A 21,037-nucleotide genomic window follows, 5' to 3' on the forward strand; every position below is an offset into this window, starting at 1 on the left:
TTTGTTTGGCATGTATTTACATGTAAACCCTTGTCATGGCAACTGCATGGTCATCCAGTCCCTCTGTGCCAGTGAAAAACGCAGATTCGACATGAGATAGCTGACAAAATGGGTCCATTTTCTGATGGGAAAATATTCATAATCAAAACTAATGGCATGACCACCAACAAAAGTAATTTATTTGGGGAAGAACAACACGGTTGTAATTTTCCTCTGACTTTTTCGGCTCCTTTGCCATTCCGGTTACCTTAAACCCTGTGCAAAGATCTTACTGGAGAATGTAAACTGCAGATGTTTTTATTTGACTGTTGAGGAGTTGTTTTCTCATGCTCCTGGGGTCAGTATAACGAGAACTATTATCACTGTGCTGCACTGTGCGGCTCTGCAGTGACATTACAAGGACCCCCCACCCCCAGCTCTAGAACTTTTAATACAGCCCTAAGGTTCTCCCTGAGTTAGAACCGCGGGTCTGAGTATACATGGGCGACTGGTCTGAGTGCATGTCCGTCTGGATCCTCTGGGTCATGTGTGCTTATTGAGGACATCTGCCATGTGTTGTGGGGGGCGGGGGTTGGGGTTGGGGGGCACGGAGAGTACATGTACACATGGAAGTGTCCCCTGCAGTGAAATGGGTGGGGGCAGCTTGGATGCACTGGGGGGCTTGTTGTAGGCGAGTGTGAGTGTATTGTCTGGCTGTGCAGCTGCGTCCACCATGTTCTGGGGCGTGATCTTTCATTCTGAACCCTCTGATCCTTCTCATTGGACACCACCTAACACTCTAGGCCTCTGAGGATGTGTCCACTACAGGGCTTAGGTTTCTCTTTCCGTGATTTTTGGGCTTGTACTCAGATACTGTGATGTGGATACCACTTGATAGCAATTCAAATATACTCCTAAATATAAATTTACTCCTTCAGATTCTTTTTCTCATGGATTAAATATTTGGTTGCTTCCTGTACTGTATTCTAAAACAAATCAGTTTGTCATTATTCATCTGTGATAATTCACATTTATTTTGCATGTGACTGTGAAAGTACAGTGCAGGGTCAAGAGTTCAGTTGTATCTGTATTGTTTGCATAATAGAGCCTGTTTTTTTTCCACTATTGTCTAACGCTGTTCTCTTTTTACAGAGCAGGAGTGCTGCAGTAATGAAAGAAAATGAAATAAAATGAAAAGAAGACCAAGACCTCAGTTGTTCAATGCTGTCATATGTTATATTCCTAAACTTTAGTAGGCTACTTCAAGATTGTGTAACCTACCAGAAAGAGATTAAAAATGCAAAAATAGTAACATTAGGGAAAATCTGGTCTAATATGAAGCTAGGGTCTTTTTTTTTTTATGATAATGAGTGTACATTTTTGTTAAAGACCAAAACAATGTTTATTGATGCAATTTTATGAATTAAGTAAGTCAGACATTATCTTGCTTTTCTTCAGGCTGCTGTCATTTTGTGAGGAGAAAGTCTGTGCAAGTCGATTACTGAACTCGCCTCCTTTTGCGTCCATTGACAATAGCTTGTGCCATATTTGGTGATCGACTTGTACAGACTTTCTTCACAAAAGATGGAGGAGGCGACCGGAACAAGGGCATTGACTGCAGTTGTTACAAAGGTAAAAATTCTTACGTTTTTCTGCAGAGACGCTTAAACTATTAGAATAGGTAATGGCTTAAAAAAGCTAAACTCTTAAAATTAATGTGTTGAAAACAACACAACCTGCATCTTATTAGAAAATCACTGTGTCCAGATAGGGACAACACTGTTTGTGTTGTTTCCAAAACATTGTTTTTTTTTTAATTCGATACACAGTATGTGTTGAAAATAACACAACTTGCGTTGTTTTATACACATCTCTGTATCCATACAGATTTATATAATTTTGGTCCCAAACAAACATTTACACCCAATATCATCCACAAATAAACCCTAGGTTGATGTAAGACTGGAGCAGGGCCGTAGTCACCATAGACATTGAGGGGGACGTGTCCCCCCCAATATTCAAATATGACCAAAATGTCCCCCCCAATATACGTACATAGAAAAAGAAAGAAAGAATAAAGCGCTATACTAGGCCTACAGGAAACCAACATGCATCAGAAATGTAATCAAACGTAACTAACGCACAAATTAGTGACCTATGGTTCCAGAGTACCCTACATCCCTGAGTGGTTTGTCCTGGTGATTTTCCGTTTTTCGTTAGTGGCGTGCGCTATCAAAAGCTTCCATTTACTGCACCCTACTGCGGTGAGGTAGGGCTGTCAACAATATCGCAAAAGCTACCGGTACAATTTTCACAAAACTTATTGGAAAGGTGTAGCACAGGCTAAGGAAATCCCATACATGTTTGGAGCCGATCAGACTGAAAGGGAACATGTTCCATATTGTAGCCTATTCTTGTAATGATAGCGAAAGTGAAACGTTTTATTTTAAATGATGAATTTGTGCAATCCTGTGTCATTTCTTTCACGTCTTTCAACATAAATAATGCATTCATATGCTAGTAGTAATGCCAGAAATTACCGTTTATAGGCCTCTTAGAAAATGATTGTTGCATCTTGCATATTATTGAGATGCGCACTCAATCGCGCATCCATGCAGGCAAAACGTGATCAAATGTGGCGACAGCACACAAGTTGGAAAAAACGTTTACAATGTGATGATAGCCTACAGTTAATGTGAATCGCGGACAATAACCAAAGAAAGGAATTTGGACCTCCATTCACCAATTAAAGGCTGTAGTAGGCCTAGTGTTTCTACATGTTGGCACAAAACGTAATTTATGTCAGAAGCCAGTCTATAATGCATACAGGGGTAACATGAAGTGAGTCAGACAGAAGAGGGGCCTGTCTTAGTAGCCTATTCCTGAATCCTGTCCCTTTCAAACTGTTAAAATTGTGTGATTAGCCGCCAGCATAATAAAATCTAAATTAAAAGACAAAATCTTATTAGGCCAAACCTATGAGTCTTAGCCTTAGTTTAATCTTCAGGTGTAAGTAATAAGTCAAAGAACCACATTCTGTGTAATATAGAGGTTATCATAAGATACTCTAGTTTGTAATTTCTTTTAAAGTATACATTTTGAACACAAATGGAGTCACGGGTCCAGGGATGGATTACTGAATGGGCTTACTGGGCCCAAGAGCTCAGGGGGCCCTGAAGCCCAAGCCTCTGTGTGAAGTTGCTTCTTCTCCACCCTTCTCTTTTCACAAAACTCACCAGAAGTCATCTGGTGGGTCATTTTTTTAAAAATAAAAAAATCTTCCGTGGGAGAATGCCTCAGGACCCCTCTATCTGAAGGGGGGGCGGGGGGCATCTGTGCCCAGGGTTTCATAATCCATCCATCCCATGCCTATGTCCATCAAAAGTTTGGAATACCCTAATTGACTGACCTACCTAACGACTTGTTTGTGATTTTTAATAATATTTTTGCATGGTAGGAAATGTATTGAAATTCTGTTTGGGGGTCCCTCAGACCCCACCACAGATTTGGTCCCCCCCAATGTTGACATCATGACTACGGCCTTGGACTGGAGTGTAAGGTTAGATCACTCAAGAATTAAAAATATCTAAAATATTATTTGTACAAATGTTCTCTGTGGCTCTAGTCCATTTAATTTATTCAATCAGAAAAGTAGCCTAAACAATGCAAAACACGATCACCCAGTCTGTACGTGAGGCTGAAATGCTCCATGGTCAAATTATTTTTCTTTGCATGTATATTACATTTTTAACCTGGCTATGTATCTCAAAAAGAGGGGAATAAATTGGGAATAAAATTTCAGCTCCGATAACATTGCTTCTGTCATTCAACATCAACCAGGGGGGCTAGTTGTGACAGACAAAAAAGAAGAAAAACATTCCGGAGCTTTTGCACATCCTGAATATGCCCTCATTGAGATATATCTACCCACTGCCATTGTGTACATACAGCCTGCACAGAGGAAGAAATCACATCCTCCCCCACTTAGTGTTTGAGTGGCTATCATGGCTGTGAGCTGTTAGCCAGACATAACCAATAGAAGTGGTGCAAAGGGTAAGCTACTTCTAGATTAGCTAGGAGTTATGAAATACAATGACAAAAATATCCTGAAAGAATTTGGATGGCATTTGTGAAATATTGTCATGTGGCAAGAATTGTTATTTACTGTTGTTGAAATAACAATAAAATGGGGGGGACAGATTCCAGTGTTTACTGACTGAATTGTTTTCTATTGTTTGTTTAGGTTTGACCTCCTCGCCTGTCGTTCAGGTGTGACCACCTGCGCATTGCTGTGATGCTGTTGCCGTTGATCTCTTAATCCTTTGGATTAAAGCAGAAGCGCTTTTCAGCATCCAGGTAAATTTCCAAAAATATTTAGTTTAAGGATTAAGATATAAGATCTAGGGAGAGAGGGGATAGAGAGGGGACTGCTGAACCAAGGGAGTGGCTGTCTTCCGGTGGCCCTGGCCTATCGGGTTTCATGGTGATGAAATCCAAAGGGTTTTGTTGGTTGATATATGAGGTAACCTTAGCCCCCAGGTACCTGTCTGGCCATTTAACAGGTGACTGTGGGCAGTATTTCTAAACAACATACCTTTATCAGTGGCTATTCATGAAAATCTATGCAATGATTTCCAACTCCAATGTTTTCCATATTCAATGCCACAGTGAGATATTATTTCATATGGAAATATACTAGCCTACATCACATTATTAATTGTAATCTTACACTCGCAGCAATGATTAAAGATAGAATTGTAAGATACAATCAATTTCTTCATGTAATCTTGCCCTCCCGAATTTCAGTTTTCTTTAGTGTTTATCACTGAAAGTAATTGTGGTGGATAATAACTTAATATTAATCTTAGACTGGCAAACTTCAGGAAAACTCAGGAATCAGGTTTATTCTGTTACAAGCAGAGAGGGTACAAAATGGTCTATGGTCTATGTAGCCTAGGCCATGGCACAAAGGCCATAGCCTCTGGATCAACCTCTCCCTCTCTTCAGTTCTCCATCCTTCTAGTTCTTCTTAGTCTTACAATGCAAGTTAATCACTTTTGTATGGGTTAAACAAAGGAAGAAATTTGGCGCCAAAACAAGCCAATGGTTGGTTCTCCACTTGGCATCAGACACACCTACTCACACCTACTTCCCACCTATCTGAAGAACATGAGGAGAGATATCTTATATATCAGAAATATCACTTATAGAATGTTCCAAACATTCTCACAATCAAATCATTACAATCCTTGTACTGAGACTATTACAATGATTCCAAACATGAATATATTTACATTTCATGACACATGGATACATTATAGCAAAGTAACATCCTTTGTCTTGTGGATCTGATAGCCCTTGGAACCAGTACATTAGCATTTCATTGGGGGAGTGGAGGGTGCCTTTGCCAAGAAGGGGCCACATGACTAAAACTAGTCTTGAAACACAACTAAATTTATTGCCATCATCACTCTCATGCATGTACAACATATGCATTCACATTCACATGTGCATACACACAAACACATACACACATTCACATGTGCATACACACAAACACATACACACATTCACATTCACATGTGCATACACACAAACACATACACACATTCACATTCACATGTGCATACACACAAACATATACACACATTCACATGTGCATACACACAAACACATACTCTTTCAATGACCAATGATGTTCATGTTTTCATCTATGCACTTTTCCTTCTTCCTTCTCTCCCTTTTTTGTGCTGTCTGCCAGTAGAACACAAGCATATGCTGTGTGGCCCTATGGAGGGAGGGCGTGTGGTTGGTGGCTGTTAGCACCTGGCTTTGGGTAGGCCTGTTTTCATGCCCAATCATCAGCACATGCATTCAGATAGCATCAGAGGCACCCGCCTGATAACCGAGTTACCACCAACGAAGACCTCCCTCTGTCTCACTCTCACTCTCTCTCTCTCTCTCTCTCACACACACACACGCACACGCACACGCACGCACGCATGCACGCACACGCACACGCACATGCACGCACGCACGCACGCACGCACACACGCACGCACACGCACACGCACACGCACACACCTTTTTGCTCTGATCCAAATTACTGATGCATATTTCACCTCCCAAATTATGCTGCTTATGTTATAAATAATGCACTAAACTGTAGCATTATACCATCACAATAATCGACAGTGCCAGTCTGGTAATTGTGCATATTTTAGGCTCCTTGTGGGACAGCCAGAGGGAGGCATTGGGAGATATAAAAGGTCTCTGCTGCCTGCGTGTGATGCCGTGGAAGGCATCCAAGTCCGGCTGAGATGGAATTTGCGATTACCACCAAGAGCCTGAACTAGCTCCCTCCTTTTCTGCGTGATGCCTATCGGTCATCAGTCAGCAGTGTGGCGTGGCACTCAGCTATTCATTAAAGATGTTGTCGGCCAGCCAAGGCATCTGAGCGGCCCTTTCAGACGCAGCCTGCAACGAGGAACACCTCGGCTTGTGCGTATTTCCCGTGTTCCTCCCACACAAGTTGGTGGCAGGGCAGCCAAGTCAGCCTGTCCTCCACGACGTGATACGACTGACTGCATCAGTTTCAATGCCACCACACAGGAGAAACAGGTTTGGTACAGACAGCATTTGTTGTGCACAATCACGTACATTTGAAAAATATATGAAAATGTTGCTCCATGTTGGAACTTTAGTTAAACACTTGGTTAGACCAACCTTTTTTTTTTAAAACAAGAAAACCACCCCTTAAATGGTTTCCCTCAGATTTACAGAGACAATTGCTAAATATACTCAGTGTTGGTTTAGAAACCTATCCTGTGATTGTGAATGTAACTTTATATTAATACAGTTTATATTAATAAAATACTGCTTGTAACATGCAGGTACACTGATAACATTTCATGCTGATACATGCATGAGACTGGGGAGAGGAACTGATGGGTTAGTAAATGCATTATGCGTCTATTTGAGACGTATCTAGATAGATAGATAGATAGATAGACAGATAGATAGATAGATACTTTATTAAACCCCAAGGGGAAATTCAAGCATACAGTGCTTACAGGGGCTTCATACAATTCATGGGTTTCATCAGGTCCCTTTCCACAGGTGTATTAATCAAGCACCATGCCGTCTGCATTGATAATTAAGGTGCTTGATTTTATACACCTGTGAAAAGGGACCTGATGAAACCCATGAATACTAGCATTAACGGTGGTGGTCAGTGCCACCTTCATTCCAGTCACTGCCCTGCTCTCATCTGGACTGATCTTGCTAATTGGGAGCGCTCAGCTTTGTGTCTCTCTCAGTGACCACTTATTTTCACCTCAGTCTAATTCATATGCAAAATTGATATGTAGTCTCTGTGGCAGTATAATAGGACAGTAGGCAAAAAGAGAAACGTACCAGTGAGTAAATGTTCAGGGCTGAAACGGCTGCATTAATGGTCAGTGTGATATGAGGCCGTGCAGCAGCAGCAGCTGGGATGTGCAATAGAACCAGCCCAACGACAGGGGAACGGCATCAGAGGGTCCGACAGCACGGGGAAGGAAATTAAGTCATCATAGTCATGAAACCCAAGAGCAGATCAGAGAGGAGAAGTATAAGAGGAGAGAGAGAGAGAGAGAGAGAGAGAGAGAGAGAGAGAGAGAGAGAAAAGATAAAAGGAGAGAGAGAAAGCTAGAGAGAGCGAGAGAGAGAGAGAAAGCAAGATAATAAATTGAGAGGAAAACATGAAGCCGTGTCAGCTACGTTTCCCAATGCCCTTGTTGTGATTTTTCCCCCATACAGTGCATGTGCGACTTTTTTTCTCCAAAAAATTACAACACACCGAGACAAACAGTCATGGCACAACTAATCACCCGCCATTACTACCTGTTTGGGTAGGCAGGGTTAGCCACCAGAGAGCTGCACTTTGATGTGTATGTGTGTGTGCCACAGATACCGAACGCAGCACTCCCCTCTTAAGCCTGCTAATTACACCTGAGGTGAGACGTGAGGTGTGTGAGCTCAAGTCCGACCGGTGGGAGAGACTGGTGTGTGTGTGAAGCCCTGGACCTGCTGAGGCAGCAGAGCGTTCAGCCAGAACATCACAGCGTTTTGTCATGCATGGATCACGCCCTGCCCACATGTGAGCTCTGACACGCAAGCACACACACACACACACACACACACGCACACACACACACACACACCACACACAAGCACACGCACACTCACAAACAGACACACACACACACACACACACCACATACACTCACACTCACACACACACACACACACACACACACACACACACTCACACTCTCTCTCACACACACACACACACACCACACACAGACATACGCAAGCACACGCACACTCATACACACAAACAGACACACACACACACACACACCACACACACTCACACTCACACACACAAGAATCATTGATACTGTATTCTATAAAGATGACAATTTTCTAAGCAAGCCTCCTTTTGTTGATTTGATAAAACTGTCATGTATTTTAAATTGGTTGTCTAGGAAACTGATGAATTGATTTACTGAATCCAGAACATGTATCAAACTGTGACAAAAGAGGCATTTATAAGAGGAAATATAAAGAGCCTAGTCAAAGATCAAAATACTATATATGTTGTGGGGATTTAAAGCTCTCCTAATGGTGGCACTTTTAGCACACTTATTCATGGTTGTGATTTTGTCTCTTCTGAATATTCTTTCCCTCTTCAGTCACTGACATATTTGGTCCACTCCTTGCAGAGTGATACCAGCTCACTAAGACAAACAGAAAGCATTGTCTCTGTTTTTTAAGCGGGAGGCATGTCCGCTGTTTATTTGCTTTTAACTCATCAGGAAAGAAGGAGGGAAAGGAAGAAGGGGAGACAGAAAGAGAGAGAGAGAAAGAAAGAAAGAAAGACAGAGAGACAGAGAGAAAGAAAGAAAGAAAGAAAGAAAGAAAGAAAGAAAAGATGTCTATGCTCACTTTGAGCTGACTGATGAGGTGTCAGGAGTGGAGGAAAATATGGATGAGGAGGGCTTCTCCAATATAGGGTCTCTAACAAACAAACATGGCCGTCTCTCCCAACAGAACCACAACATAATCCCTCATTTGACACCACAATAGGTGGGATCCCCACTGACCCAGATTCACATCAGGGTCTGTGGAAGGAGGGTAATAAACATGTGCCAGTTTTTGTAGTGAACACATATTCCATCTTTCCCTCTTTACACACACACACACATTTCATCACTCACTCTTCATCCTATGAAGCTCAAACTCACAAAGTAAGGACGTCATTAGAATGTCCTGCAAAAATAATGAAAGTGCCTATAAAAATCCAAATATGGTGCATAACAATTCAAAGAAACGTACTGGAAAATCTCTCGTGTTATGAGCACAATGAAAAAAATGCTTAATTTTAGAAATGGCAGTGGCCTGCCTTTCCTTTAGCCTGACGAGCTGCCGCTAGGGGCGCGTCTAGATTTCTAGGCTACCTTTCCTTTTTAATTAGAGCTGAACAGCTATAACCAGGTGAGGTAAGAACTTAGTAGGCTACAACTACTGAAGCAGCTTTTGGGTGTGTAGAAGAATGACCATAATATGGCTGCCTCAGTATGCACTACATGTACTGATATATTCGAAATTTGGTGAGGCTCATACACCGGGTAGCTTATATCACAGCAGGAGATGTGTGCCAGAATGCTAAAATCACAGCCAAAATCAAACCAGGTTTGTTGTCTGGCTAGCATGTCAGTCTTCTTGCTCGAGCAGGTTTGTGATAGGAGCATTGTAGCCATTGTGTAGCTACTGTACTGTGGATGCACCAGCGGAGGAGGAGACGGCAGCCTGCGGTTTCACGCTCCGCTAGCTGTGTATCTTACGGCGCCGGGAGTCTGCACGGCCGAGAGTGAGATGTTCACCCCCGGGTCGGGCGCAGGGAGGAGGTGTGTACGTGGTGTCTAATCATGTTTGACTTGGCACAGCTGAGATACTCAAGACACACAGAGGGGTGTGGAGAACAATTAAAAAACATCACTTGAGTCAAAACAAGTTTAACTTCATCCAATTGTGTTGAAAGGAAACATGGTGTCTTGCAATTAATCTGTCAGACAAAATAGGCTATTTGATGCTATCAGTTTGTTTCATCCATTACAAGGATATTAATCACTATAATTGCACGATGACACAACACTGTGTATAACAATTCATAAAGGGCATTAAAAACACTGATATAGGCTAATAGGAATGTTTGCTTTCTGTCACATCATTATATCTAATAATGATTGTTTATCTTTATTTGAAATACTTCAGTTATGTTTTGATAGTGTCCAGTGATGTAGTCTAGTTTGCTGTAGTGGGTATACTGTGATATTGCTTAGGGTGACGGGTGGGAGAGTGCTACCTTATTGGATAAGAGTGTTTCTCCATATCCAGCGTTCAAATGACTGTCACATCTTGTTTGCGAAAAATATCTCATGTCAAAATTCCATCACATATGTATGATACATATCCTTGGATATTCAAGTGGTTATACGAAAATCTTAATGCTTTGTTAAGTGGGTATACTGAGTTGACCTGCGTATCATGTAGACTACAACACTGATAGTGTCTGAGTGTACTGTACTGTGTGTACATTTCAGTGTTTACATACATACTGTGTCTGTGGGCATTCACCACTGGGATCTACAGGTAGGTGCATGTTTTGTATGATTGTATCTGAACTCAATAGGGGCTGAATGAGTAGTCAGATTCTGTCCATGTCACAATTGACCACACAGTATGTTCCTTTGAGAGGAACTGGGGTCATCTCTGAGTCAACTCTTACCCCGACAGACAGACGTGGGCTGATGACACCGACACTGTAAAGATTGTTTTTGCTGGGAATGCTTTGGGGGGAATTTCTGTCATTGGCCCATCTGACTCACAACCTCAAACTGCAAATATAACCGTCCCCTATCCCATCATCCCACCAGTAACATAGACACTTGTAGACAATGGCAAAGGGCCTCATCTCCCAGTCTTTATTTGCTCTGTCAGGGCCTATCTCATTATGGGGGGCTGAGACTTGTCCTGCTAATGGCATGCCACCATTCAGGTGAAGGTGTTTGCCATTGGATCGCCTTACAGTTCCCATTACCTGGCCCGGGCTACCGGACTTGCCTCAGCAAACAAGAGGAGCTTTTAGAGGAAACTTCACTCATGCCCATGACATAGCTTGGGACAATGGGAGTTTCCATTCCAAAAGGAAGGGGAGACATTAGCAATGGCTTGTTCAGTCAGTTAATGTTGGCTTAAATGGATGATATTGCTTCTTGCCATCAATTTGACTAATTTTGAGAGCTGCCAAATAATGTAAAACCTGGTACTTGAAAAGCTATTTAGGTAATTTAGGAAAGTCATGGATTTTGTTGTTGTTTTATATCCTCTATTAAAAACATTAAATGTAGGTGGCCTAAAGGCTTGGCTGTTCAGATGCAAAACTAAAATGTAATGTCCTTATACTAAATGATTTCAACTTTCAAAATGCTCTCTCACAGCTTTATTTGCAGAATATTTATGAGATAAAAATAAAAAAATTAAATTAGACTGAGGTCACTATCTCTGAAGCACACTTTTCTTCACTTCCTCAGTCTCACGCTATGTGTTTGTCTATCTAGGTGACAACTTCAGGGTCAATTCTACACACTCCATGTTTACTCACCAGCACATGCAGGTATATAGCTTTTAAAAGTGTGTGTGTGTGTACGTGTGAATGTCTGAATGTCATTTGCTTTTATGTGCAAGTGTGCATTCCATTCCGAGACATACTAATGTAAATCTAATTAATTAAGTGTGTGCATGTATGGAAGAGAGAGAGTGTGTGCATGTGTGTGTGTAACACAAGATAGACATCCATAGTTTGAGTCTCCTTCTCCTTCCCTCTGTGTGTGTGTGTGTGTGTGTGTGTGTGCGTGCGCGCGTGTATGCGTGTGAGTGTTTGTTTTAATGTCTGTGTCTGGTTGTGTACATGACCAGTAAGCCACATACATCAGAATGATTGATGAAGTTCAACTTTGCGGGTCCTTTGCCTTTTGTGACAACGTCCGTCAAGGAGTTCCTATAGCAACCACACTGTAAATACCATCCAGGCAGTTTCAGCTCTGAAATACCCTGAACCTTAGCTGTACAAACATCTCCTAATGCTGACTTCGCATTGTCTTCAAAATAATCTTTCTCTTTCCAAGTATTACATGGTTGTAAAGTATACTGCACTCTAAGACAAGACAAGACTTACATTTATGGTTGATCAAACGGTTGGACAACAAACTAAAGCACGTTTGATCAAACACGACGTGGAAAACAAGTGGTGACATTATGTCATGGCTTATTTCTGTGCCATGGCTGTTATAGGCTACATAGTGTTCAGCAGCGCTAAGACCTGACAAACAGACAGTAGGCCTACTCTGTGCACCCTCTAAAGTTGCCTTTCAGTTCTTCAGCTCTTGACTAACATCACACTATAAGCCTATGGCCAAACAGGATTTTAAATGAAGCGCTTCAAGCTGTGAATTCAGTGAGCCAAATTCGTTCGAGCTTCCCTTGCAAACACAAAACATTCAGTTGAAACAACAAAGACAATATAAGTTTAGCATGGCTCATATAAATATCTATCTATCAAAATCATAATAGGCCTATTCATTTCATATTGCTTAAAATGTATTAATTACTGACTCCGTGTATTTGGACTATACATGAACCCATTCATTTCCTAATTATTGTGCCTGAGAAAATATCTCCCTGTGTGCAAAACAGCCTCTCAAACTAACCAATGAACCTAGGCCAGCACCACTTTATTGCTCAAGCATTCCACATTTAACATCACAACGCCTCAGATTGACTTTGGAGAAATGATTTCTAAATGGTCCCTGAGGCCTGATTCCATGCCATGCTTTGCACTGAGCAACTAATAGTGAGAAATTGAGTATTGTTCATAAAGAACATAAACTTGTTTAAGCATCAGGTAGGTTAGTCAACATTCTGATTCTCTAGAGTTACTAAGAATGATACATTATTTACAAGACAAAAGCCTTCTTACCCTTTCAATCCCTTAAAGACCATAGGCCAGATTTTAATTTTAAATTCTAATGCAGCAATTACCCATGTGCTGTATGATGCACAAAAACAAACCTACACAGTTGTAGTCAAAAACTGCTGCATTTGGGGGATAGTTTTACAGTGTAATTTCAAATATGTTGAGTCCACACAATGTGGCTAAAAAAGCATTAGTTAGATTCCATTACCTCAGTATTTAGCCTCCATTATAAACAGTTGTTCACAGAGATAGCCTGCTTTCCACATTTAAATTCAATTATGTAGTTGAAAAACTATGTTAACACCTACAACAAATTCTCTCTTTAAAAAAGAGGCTAAAAACAGCAGTCGCTGCGAAGTCTATAACGCACTCATCAACTGTATAGGAGCCTTATGCACTCCAGAAACAAACCTAAGAGGTAGAGCTGAACAGAACACAACCATAAATCAAAAGTAAATATGAAGAAAAATACTGATGCAAGGCAATGCTACACATCACACAAAAGTGCAGCTGAATTGTTGCAGATATGCAATGTGACTGTTACCTTCCCACTCCACGCCTGTGGACTGCCATCAGCTGAACTCAATCAAGTGCAAGCGTTATTGTTTGCGTCGTTTTCACATAAGCGTTTATTGGCCTGAACAAAATCTATGAAGAGTTCTTGCAAGGTATAAAATGTAATAAAATCGAAAACTGTAATGATTTGCTAATAGCTCCATAGCTTTATAGTTTTATAAAACACAGAAGAGGCAAAAACGAAAGTTCAGGCATTATAGCACACTGCTAAGATAGCATCTCCAGAGGCGCCGTTCAGTGCATAGCATCATTAACTCCAGTTAGCACAAACAAGAGGGGCAGCATGGTAAGATGAAAGTAGAAATAATTAACTTTGTATACAGGCTTTTGGCCAATTGAATTATCATTGCATACAATCAGCGAGGCAGCCTACTTTTGTGTGATGTAATCAACATTGAAGTTTCACATTTGGTTGGTATTTATAAATATTTCGCTGTAGAAAGTAAACAATGGCATATTAAACCAAGTAGCTGGACAATATTAGAGATGTCCTTTCTTTTTACATGCCTTTATTAATCATATTTACAAAGGAATTTATTTAGAAAATATATATAATAAACCTTTCAAAAATAGTTAACATTTACAGACATGCTCACTAACAATACATTCTGGCTCCTCCGCTTGACAATATTTTGTTTTGTTTTAATGTATGCATGCTCACAAACAAATAAGGTAACGTTTTCCACCGAGCCGCTACGAACATTAAGCTTGCCATAAACATTTGTGCCACCATGTGAATTCTTCCAGACAAGTATTAAGATGGGCGAGTCAAAAGACAAAGACCCCTGCAAATATTGCAGAAATGTACTGCATTCAATCTTGCAGTCCTGTCTTTCTTAAAGTTTGGGGGAGACTAATGTCATGTCCGTCTTCAGCAAATTGGCTTACTACAACCTCTTAACTTACTGAAAAGTCTTGAAAGTGCGTGTCCACAACCGTTTCCCTTTTCCTTGGTGTAGTCACTCTGCTCGGAACTACATGCATGTGTTCTGCAGTTAGGAGCCTGAGGTAGTGAGCGCGAGCCCGTGCACGCTACTCAGGGTCTCGTGCTGGTGCTTGCTCAGAGGACTCGGAGGTTTTCTGTTCCCAGCTGAAAACAAACAAGGGAGGTATTTATACAGCAAATCGGTCGTAACTCTCCCCTTCAAATATCATCACCTGAAATATCGTGCCGATTAAACTAAGTAGGCCTAAGGTCAGCCGTCAGGATGTGAGTTTGATGTTGACTTCCATTCGACAAATTGATATTTATCTGTATCAAAGTCCAGATGTGGCAAATAAGTCCTATGTCAATGTTCCAACGTCAACTATCAACACACAATAGGTAATGTAGGCCTAGTGTTGGCTACTGGACATAGATCCTTGAATATGAATTTGTATACATTGTGCAACATGTTACTATAGGCCTTGATAGGCCACGAAGGCCTAATGCACTTCCGATTGAGGTAAAACCTAGCGTGCACCGTGTTATATTAAATATTGTTTGAATAATCCTGTAAACAAGTTATATGGAAATTATGTTTATGTATAATTTGGTTTCAAATCAATGATTCTTCTTTCATCTAGATTCCACCCCTATTTCACATCACTGAATATACATGACACATGCTGCATGGTTCGATCAATCAAACCAGATGAGCCAAGCTAAATAAGCAGCTTACCTTCTCGTGAGTGTTTGAAGGCCATAGGGGAGTGCAGGTTTGACGCATGCATGGCTGTGGCGTTGTTGGGATGAGACAGCGTGGCTCCTTGGGACTGCCATGGATGTCCAGTCACATAACTACCAGCCGGGCCACTATATACCCCATATTGATTGGCTGGAGAGTACGCACAAGCTTGAACATAACTGGAGAGGCTCGACGAGGTCTGTGGCAGAAATGCACAAAGCATGTGCAAGTTATTGTACGAGTCAGCCAATTTGTATTATGTTTATTTTAATTGAAACAATGTTCTACATCAAGGGAAGGACAGGGTCTTCTAAATACTCTGTCATTTGTAAGTAGTATCTTAACCTGTATCTTATTTTTTTTGAGGTACATCACAGGACGTCTGTAGGTAGGGAATAAGCCAACCTTCGTTCTTTTGGTCTATACCACTATTACCATTAACAAAGTTTGTGTGTAACTCAAACGTTTTAGAGCCTTCAAAAATTGCATTAGTGTCTGAACTTATACGCTCACTGTAATATAAGATCAAAATATATGTGTTGCATTTGGCCATTGTGCGTCATGAAAAGCCCAATTAATAATATATATAAAAAAACATCGCAATAAAATAATTCATCAATATAACAATCCCTTGCAATAGTAAAACAAATTAAGTCGTTCTTATTTTTGAACCTTTACTTTGACTTTGACTTGCATTTCTTGTTGATGTGGTTTCTAAAATGATCACCTGCGCTCCAATCTGAATGATGCCCATTAATGACAATAATGGATTATAGGTTCAAGTTCTTACGATATACCTGGGGAGGTGTCTCTTTAGGTCAACTCAATAAAATTGGTTGGGGAAACAACTTTAGGCTACTCTTTAGTTTTATGGAATACTAAGTGACACCATTCCTGGGAAACCCACCCAAAACTAATAGCCAAGCTAAAACTGAATCCGACTCGACAACCCATACTCACGATAAACATTTAATTAGTATGCAATATATTTAAAATGAGATATGTAAAAAGCACTCTGTTACCTGTGGATATTTGATATCCGCTTCTATGGGAGTCTTGTCGATGCCATTGATGGCGTGTGCAGAGGGAAATGTGGCTCGGTTCACGCTAGTCCAATCCTCTAACTTCGGCTGGTAGCCCTCAGCTCCAGCAATAGCTATAACAACCAAATACAATATGCTTTCATTAAAATTAGTATATTAAACAACTATAAATTGCCTATTTATGTAGGCGAAATATACCGAATTAACGACAGAAATGTTTCAGGGACAGGGATTTATGAATAAGTCTGTATATAGTGTGTGTGTGTGTGAAAGAGTAATGTTCAGCCATACATAAGCTATACTGTGAATGTGCATATATTCTGAATTAGGTAAAATATAAGGCAAATATATTTGAATAAATGCCATATAGGCTACTGAACTATAATGATATGTATATGAAATGCATTACTGTACGCTTAGAATAAAATTATTTAAAACTATGGCCTAAAATATAACTGATCCAAGTGGCATTCCAGCAAACAGATATGCCATATGCCCAAAAAGGTATTGAATTAGTTAATGGGCAATTGCTGCAATTGAGAATTCTGTTCAAACGTTAAATATACTGAAGGTGAAATTGAAAATTAATGCGATTGTAGACTACAATACATTTAGCGGATTTGGTTAAGCCCACAAGTTCTATTGGCTATGTAGGTTATAGACAATATTACACGTTGCACGTGTAAATACTTTCATTACTTTCCATCATCTTTTCAGCCTGATTGTATGCCTCCTCGCAATTTGGAATTATGAGTTTTGAGAAGTGGAATAAAACAATGTCATATGGTCAACACTTCTCTGAACATGGTGTAAACTGCAAAGACCGAGATGGTGTGACTATTAAAGCAAAACAAAAAAAAACTAGATCTAGAACTATAGTAAAACAAAATATTGAGAAACGTAAACAAACCTGAAGGATCCATGAAGGCCCGTATACCTAAAAAATTGCCAACAGTGTGCATCGACGACCAGGCCCGCGACAGGCTGACGTGCCCTCCGTGCACCGGCACTCCAGGTGCGTTACCCAGCTTGTTCCCGGTAGGAGACATTGGATTGGAATAGGAGTATGGATACATGTGGTTGTATGGTATCTGTGGATGTTGTGGCTTGCTGTTTTCATACTGATTCGGTTGCGACAGATTTCCAATCTTGTTCCTAAGAATTCGGCTAATGGAGCTCACTGAAGGAACGTTGTACTTGTCGCAAACTCCATCCGCGAGAAGTCGGTCACGGATTTCCCAAGCAAATATCCCAGGGTCTCCTTGCTTGTACTCCCGAATGCTTTTTACTACATTTGGTGTTGTTACTCGTGGTTTACTTCCTCCAATTGCACCGGGTAAAATCGAACCCGTTTCGTTGTACCTTGCCAAGATCTTGCTTACACAACCATGCGAGACGCGCAATTGTCGACTGATGTCACAAGGTCTTATTCCGAGCTGGGCCAACTCTACGATTCTTGCTCGGATAGCATTGGGAAGAGGTCGGCCATTAACAAATACACCCCCGAGCTGGTTGACTTCTCCGTATGTTTGATCTGCAAAATAACAGATATGGTGGTCAGGCCACAGCACAAAATGTAGCCTAGATCTACCAAAACAAGGAATGTCGGCTACCACACTCATAATATGGACATTTCCCCCAGCCACACGTCTATCACACTCAGGTGATCTTTCAACCAAATGCACGCTATGGTAAAATGTTCGAAGACTTTCTATATAACATTTACACAAGCCAGTGTACAGTACATATAATGTTAGTAATAAACTGTAATAATTCAACAAACATTCAAAGCTAAAGCAATGACCCTGTGCACAAAAGTTTTGTTGTTGTGAAAATGAAGTTCGAGTGTTGATCTGCATATCAAATTCAACTGCACATGATTCAATGAATTTAATAAGGGTGAAAACGTACCCATTAGCGCATGCTTTCCTTGATCCACTTTTACAGCTAATCTCCAGTCGCAAAAAAACGCTGGTCCTTGCGCCTGAACATGGGGACTGGTGCTCCCGTCTGTAGTCCTCTCCTATATCCCTTTCAAACGAGTTGACAATCAGTGATTTAGGGTAAAGGATCCCCGTGATCTTTTCCCCAGAATAGGAAAAGTGTCCATCTCATGGACTGAAGTGAGTTCAGATTAATTTGACGCCTTATTCAAGTCAGTCTCTCCAGTTACATTTTTGTTCTTCAATTTCATTGGTCCTCTCCAGCATTCACGCAGTCATTTCCTGTATCTGGCTGCTCCCCTTTGAGTAGCACCATTGCGCTGAGAGGAAGTTTGCGTTATGTCAATCAATGTATGCTGACTACACATCACACATAATTCACACCTTTTACATTTATCAAGCGTTTATATAGGGTTATTTAAGAGAGAATCAATCCTTTAGTTTTTGAGAACTTAATAAAAATGAAATCAAACATCAACCATAACATGATGTCAAATGATGGGCTAAGAAGCAATTCGGTATAGCACCGATCTAAAGAACGCGCAAGGTCGAACCTGTCAAGATGAGAGGATAGATACATCGGTTTACAATTTCCCATTTTCATATAGCCTACTTTAATTCATTCATTTTCACAGGTGGCAGGTAACTGGAGACAGGTCACTGGACTCTTCGTCTGTTGACAACAATAGCCCGGGCATTACGTTAAGTAGGCCTATGCTGAATTAATTTGTTTGATAGAATCACCTTGGCACAGTGGTGACCTTGCATACACGCTATAGCCATTGCCGAGTGCAGGTAGTGACGTCCAACAGCCATGTTTTAATGTCTTTTTATTTTTATTTAATTTCATAATTTCAAACACGGAGCATTTCGATTTTGCAAAGGATACGTTAAACTAAACATACACATAGGCTATAAATTAGGCTACCTATTCTACATTTCTTGAATTTCCCCTATCTATCTATCTATCTGGTCTAGACATCCAGCTTAATTATATTACTATAAAGTGCATGCATTAGGCTCAGTCAAATGATAATGAGCATTGGATAGTTTATTTTACATGGCTTCCATATGGAAGAGTTTGGTCGTTTTATTCGACTAAATTATATGCTCATAAACATGCACAAAGAGCGTAATTTCAATCAGGGCAGGCTTTGAACTCGTATGAACCATGCACAATCTACCAACAACATGATGCACTTTAGTGTAAATTTAATTGTGTCAAACTTGCTCAACAGTTGCTTAAGTCGTGTTGCTCAATAGCATTTTCACTGACACGTCTTTGACAGTGTGTTGAGACAGAAATGTAATTTTAATGCAACACACCCCACCGCACCGCGTCTGAAACGTCTGGACTCGGGATTTGTTTTCTACTAGGCAGCAGCTAATAGCCAACTGGAGCGAATTCGGCTCCGATCCGGTGTTGATCTGTCAGATCAAGGCCTTATCACTACAGGTCTACATGTTTGGTGTGATAATTACGCTCAAGATTTGATTTTACTGGCCCAAAATGCCTTTGTTGATTATCGAAATAGATCTGGAATGACCTGCAGGTTATGCGTTAACTTATAGGCGATAATAAACGTATGTTAGGCTATAAACAAAAAACCTGCCATGCTTGAGTAACCCGCGATTAATCAAGATGATAATTAGGTTATCAGTAATGTTGTTGGACCTTTACTGTTTTATATTTCACAGTGGAATATTCTATGTCCACGAAGATTGCATGCAATGGTCAAGGGTACAATTCATGTCGCACTTCTCATGACAAATATTATTTTTAGATGAAATATTTGACAACAAACCTAAACTTAAAGTAGGCTATTTGATGGCGTAAGTGATGATATGCACAACTTGCACACCACGAACACGGCTGGGGGGACATTTTAGGATTTTTGCCTTAGCCTGTTAGGATTTTTTTTAACCACAATTCAGTAATTAGTGTGCTTCGGAAATAATTTCCCTTTGATTGCAGCTTTAAATTAAAAGGACTATTAGGTATTTTAATTGAGCGTTCATTAACACCTGGCAAAGAGAATGAGCTCTATACCTGTCTCATGGTTCATTGCTCTTACAGTGTTTGTTAAGAACAGATATTAGTTCATCGTTGTAGGATGCAATGGAAACAAATTATTAAATAGTCTACATTAGGCAACCCAGACTAATTTATTTAAAGTGTAATCATGCCTGGCATGCGCGTGCCAATTTCACGTGTGGCTGGGGTGACTCCTGACGGGAATTCTATAAATTTAAACCCTTTTTGAATTTACGGTCTGTATTGAATGTGTCTGCGTCATGTGCATAACTATGCAATTGGCCATGGTTTTACAAGAGCACCAAACGATCGCTAATTTAGGCGTGCAGGAGGAGTTTTTTTTTTTGACGAGGAGGGTAGCCTAGGTTGTGGGAGTTAGGGGAGAATAAATTGGGCTGCCTTCCGAATCTTAACAAAGTGAGGCAATCAATCTGTAGCCTATGCCAGAGATTTGCTTTGAATAGCCTAGGCTACCAGAGACAAGTTACTATCACTCCATAAAGAACGTCTCCGATGCCAAACGGCTAACTTGAACTCCGTGGTGGCCAGGTTGGGGTAGAGACTTAGAGAAAGGGGGCAATAGCACATACACATATTGTAAAAAGTTAAACATAGCCTAAATATATAAGCCCGGTATTCTATACTTAATTGTACACATTAAACAACCTAACTATTTATTGCATGTAAACAGGAATTCAAAATAAGCAACT

At 40.6% G+C, this 21,037-nt stretch overlaps 1 protein-coding gene across 1 annotated transcript; it reads right to left on the bottom strand.

The window, feature by feature from the left end:
- Positions 1 to 14,131: 14,131 nt before the first annotated feature.
- On the bottom strand, positions 14,132 to 18,496 carry pax1b (paired box 1b). Its single transcript, XM_076272386.1, has 5 exons — positions 18,261 to 18,496; positions 17,260 to 17,883; positions 16,329 to 16,462; positions 15,301 to 15,505; positions 14,132 to 14,729 (listed from the first exon to the last, which is right to left on the bottom strand). The coding sequence occupies exons 1-5, from the start codon at positions 18,262 to 18,264 to the stop codon at positions 14,635 to 14,637; spliced, it is 1,062 nt and encodes a 353-aa protein (XP_076128501.1). The 5' UTR covers positions 18,265 to 18,496; the 3' UTR covers positions 14,132 to 14,634.
- Between the last annotated feature and the right edge of the window lie 2,541 nt (positions 18,497 to 21,037).

The sequence above is a fragment of the Alosa pseudoharengus genome, unplaced genomic scaffold (assembly GCF_046254945.1).
Source record: "Alosa pseudoharengus isolate Yale_2024_CS ecotype anadromous, Long Island Sound unplaced genomic scaffold, YU_APseudo_1.1 YU_APseudo_1.1_scf_7, whole genome shotgun sequence".
Classification (NCBI taxonomy): domain Eukaryota; kingdom Metazoa; phylum Chordata; class Actinopteri; order Clupeiformes; family Clupeidae; genus Alosa; species Alosa pseudoharengus.

Excerpts from the sequence above, each read along its gene's own strand:
- pax1b (XM_076272386.1), bottom strand. Across the intron at positions 16,463-17,259 it reads GGCCTTCATGGATCCTTCAG|CTATTGCTGGAGCTGAGGGC; the intron begins GTTTGTTTACGT and ends TGGTTGTTATAG. Across the intron at positions 14,730-15,300 it reads CTTCAAACACTCACGAGAAG|CTGGGAACAGAAAACCTCCG; the intron begins GTAAGCTGCTTA and ends GTTTGTTTTCAG.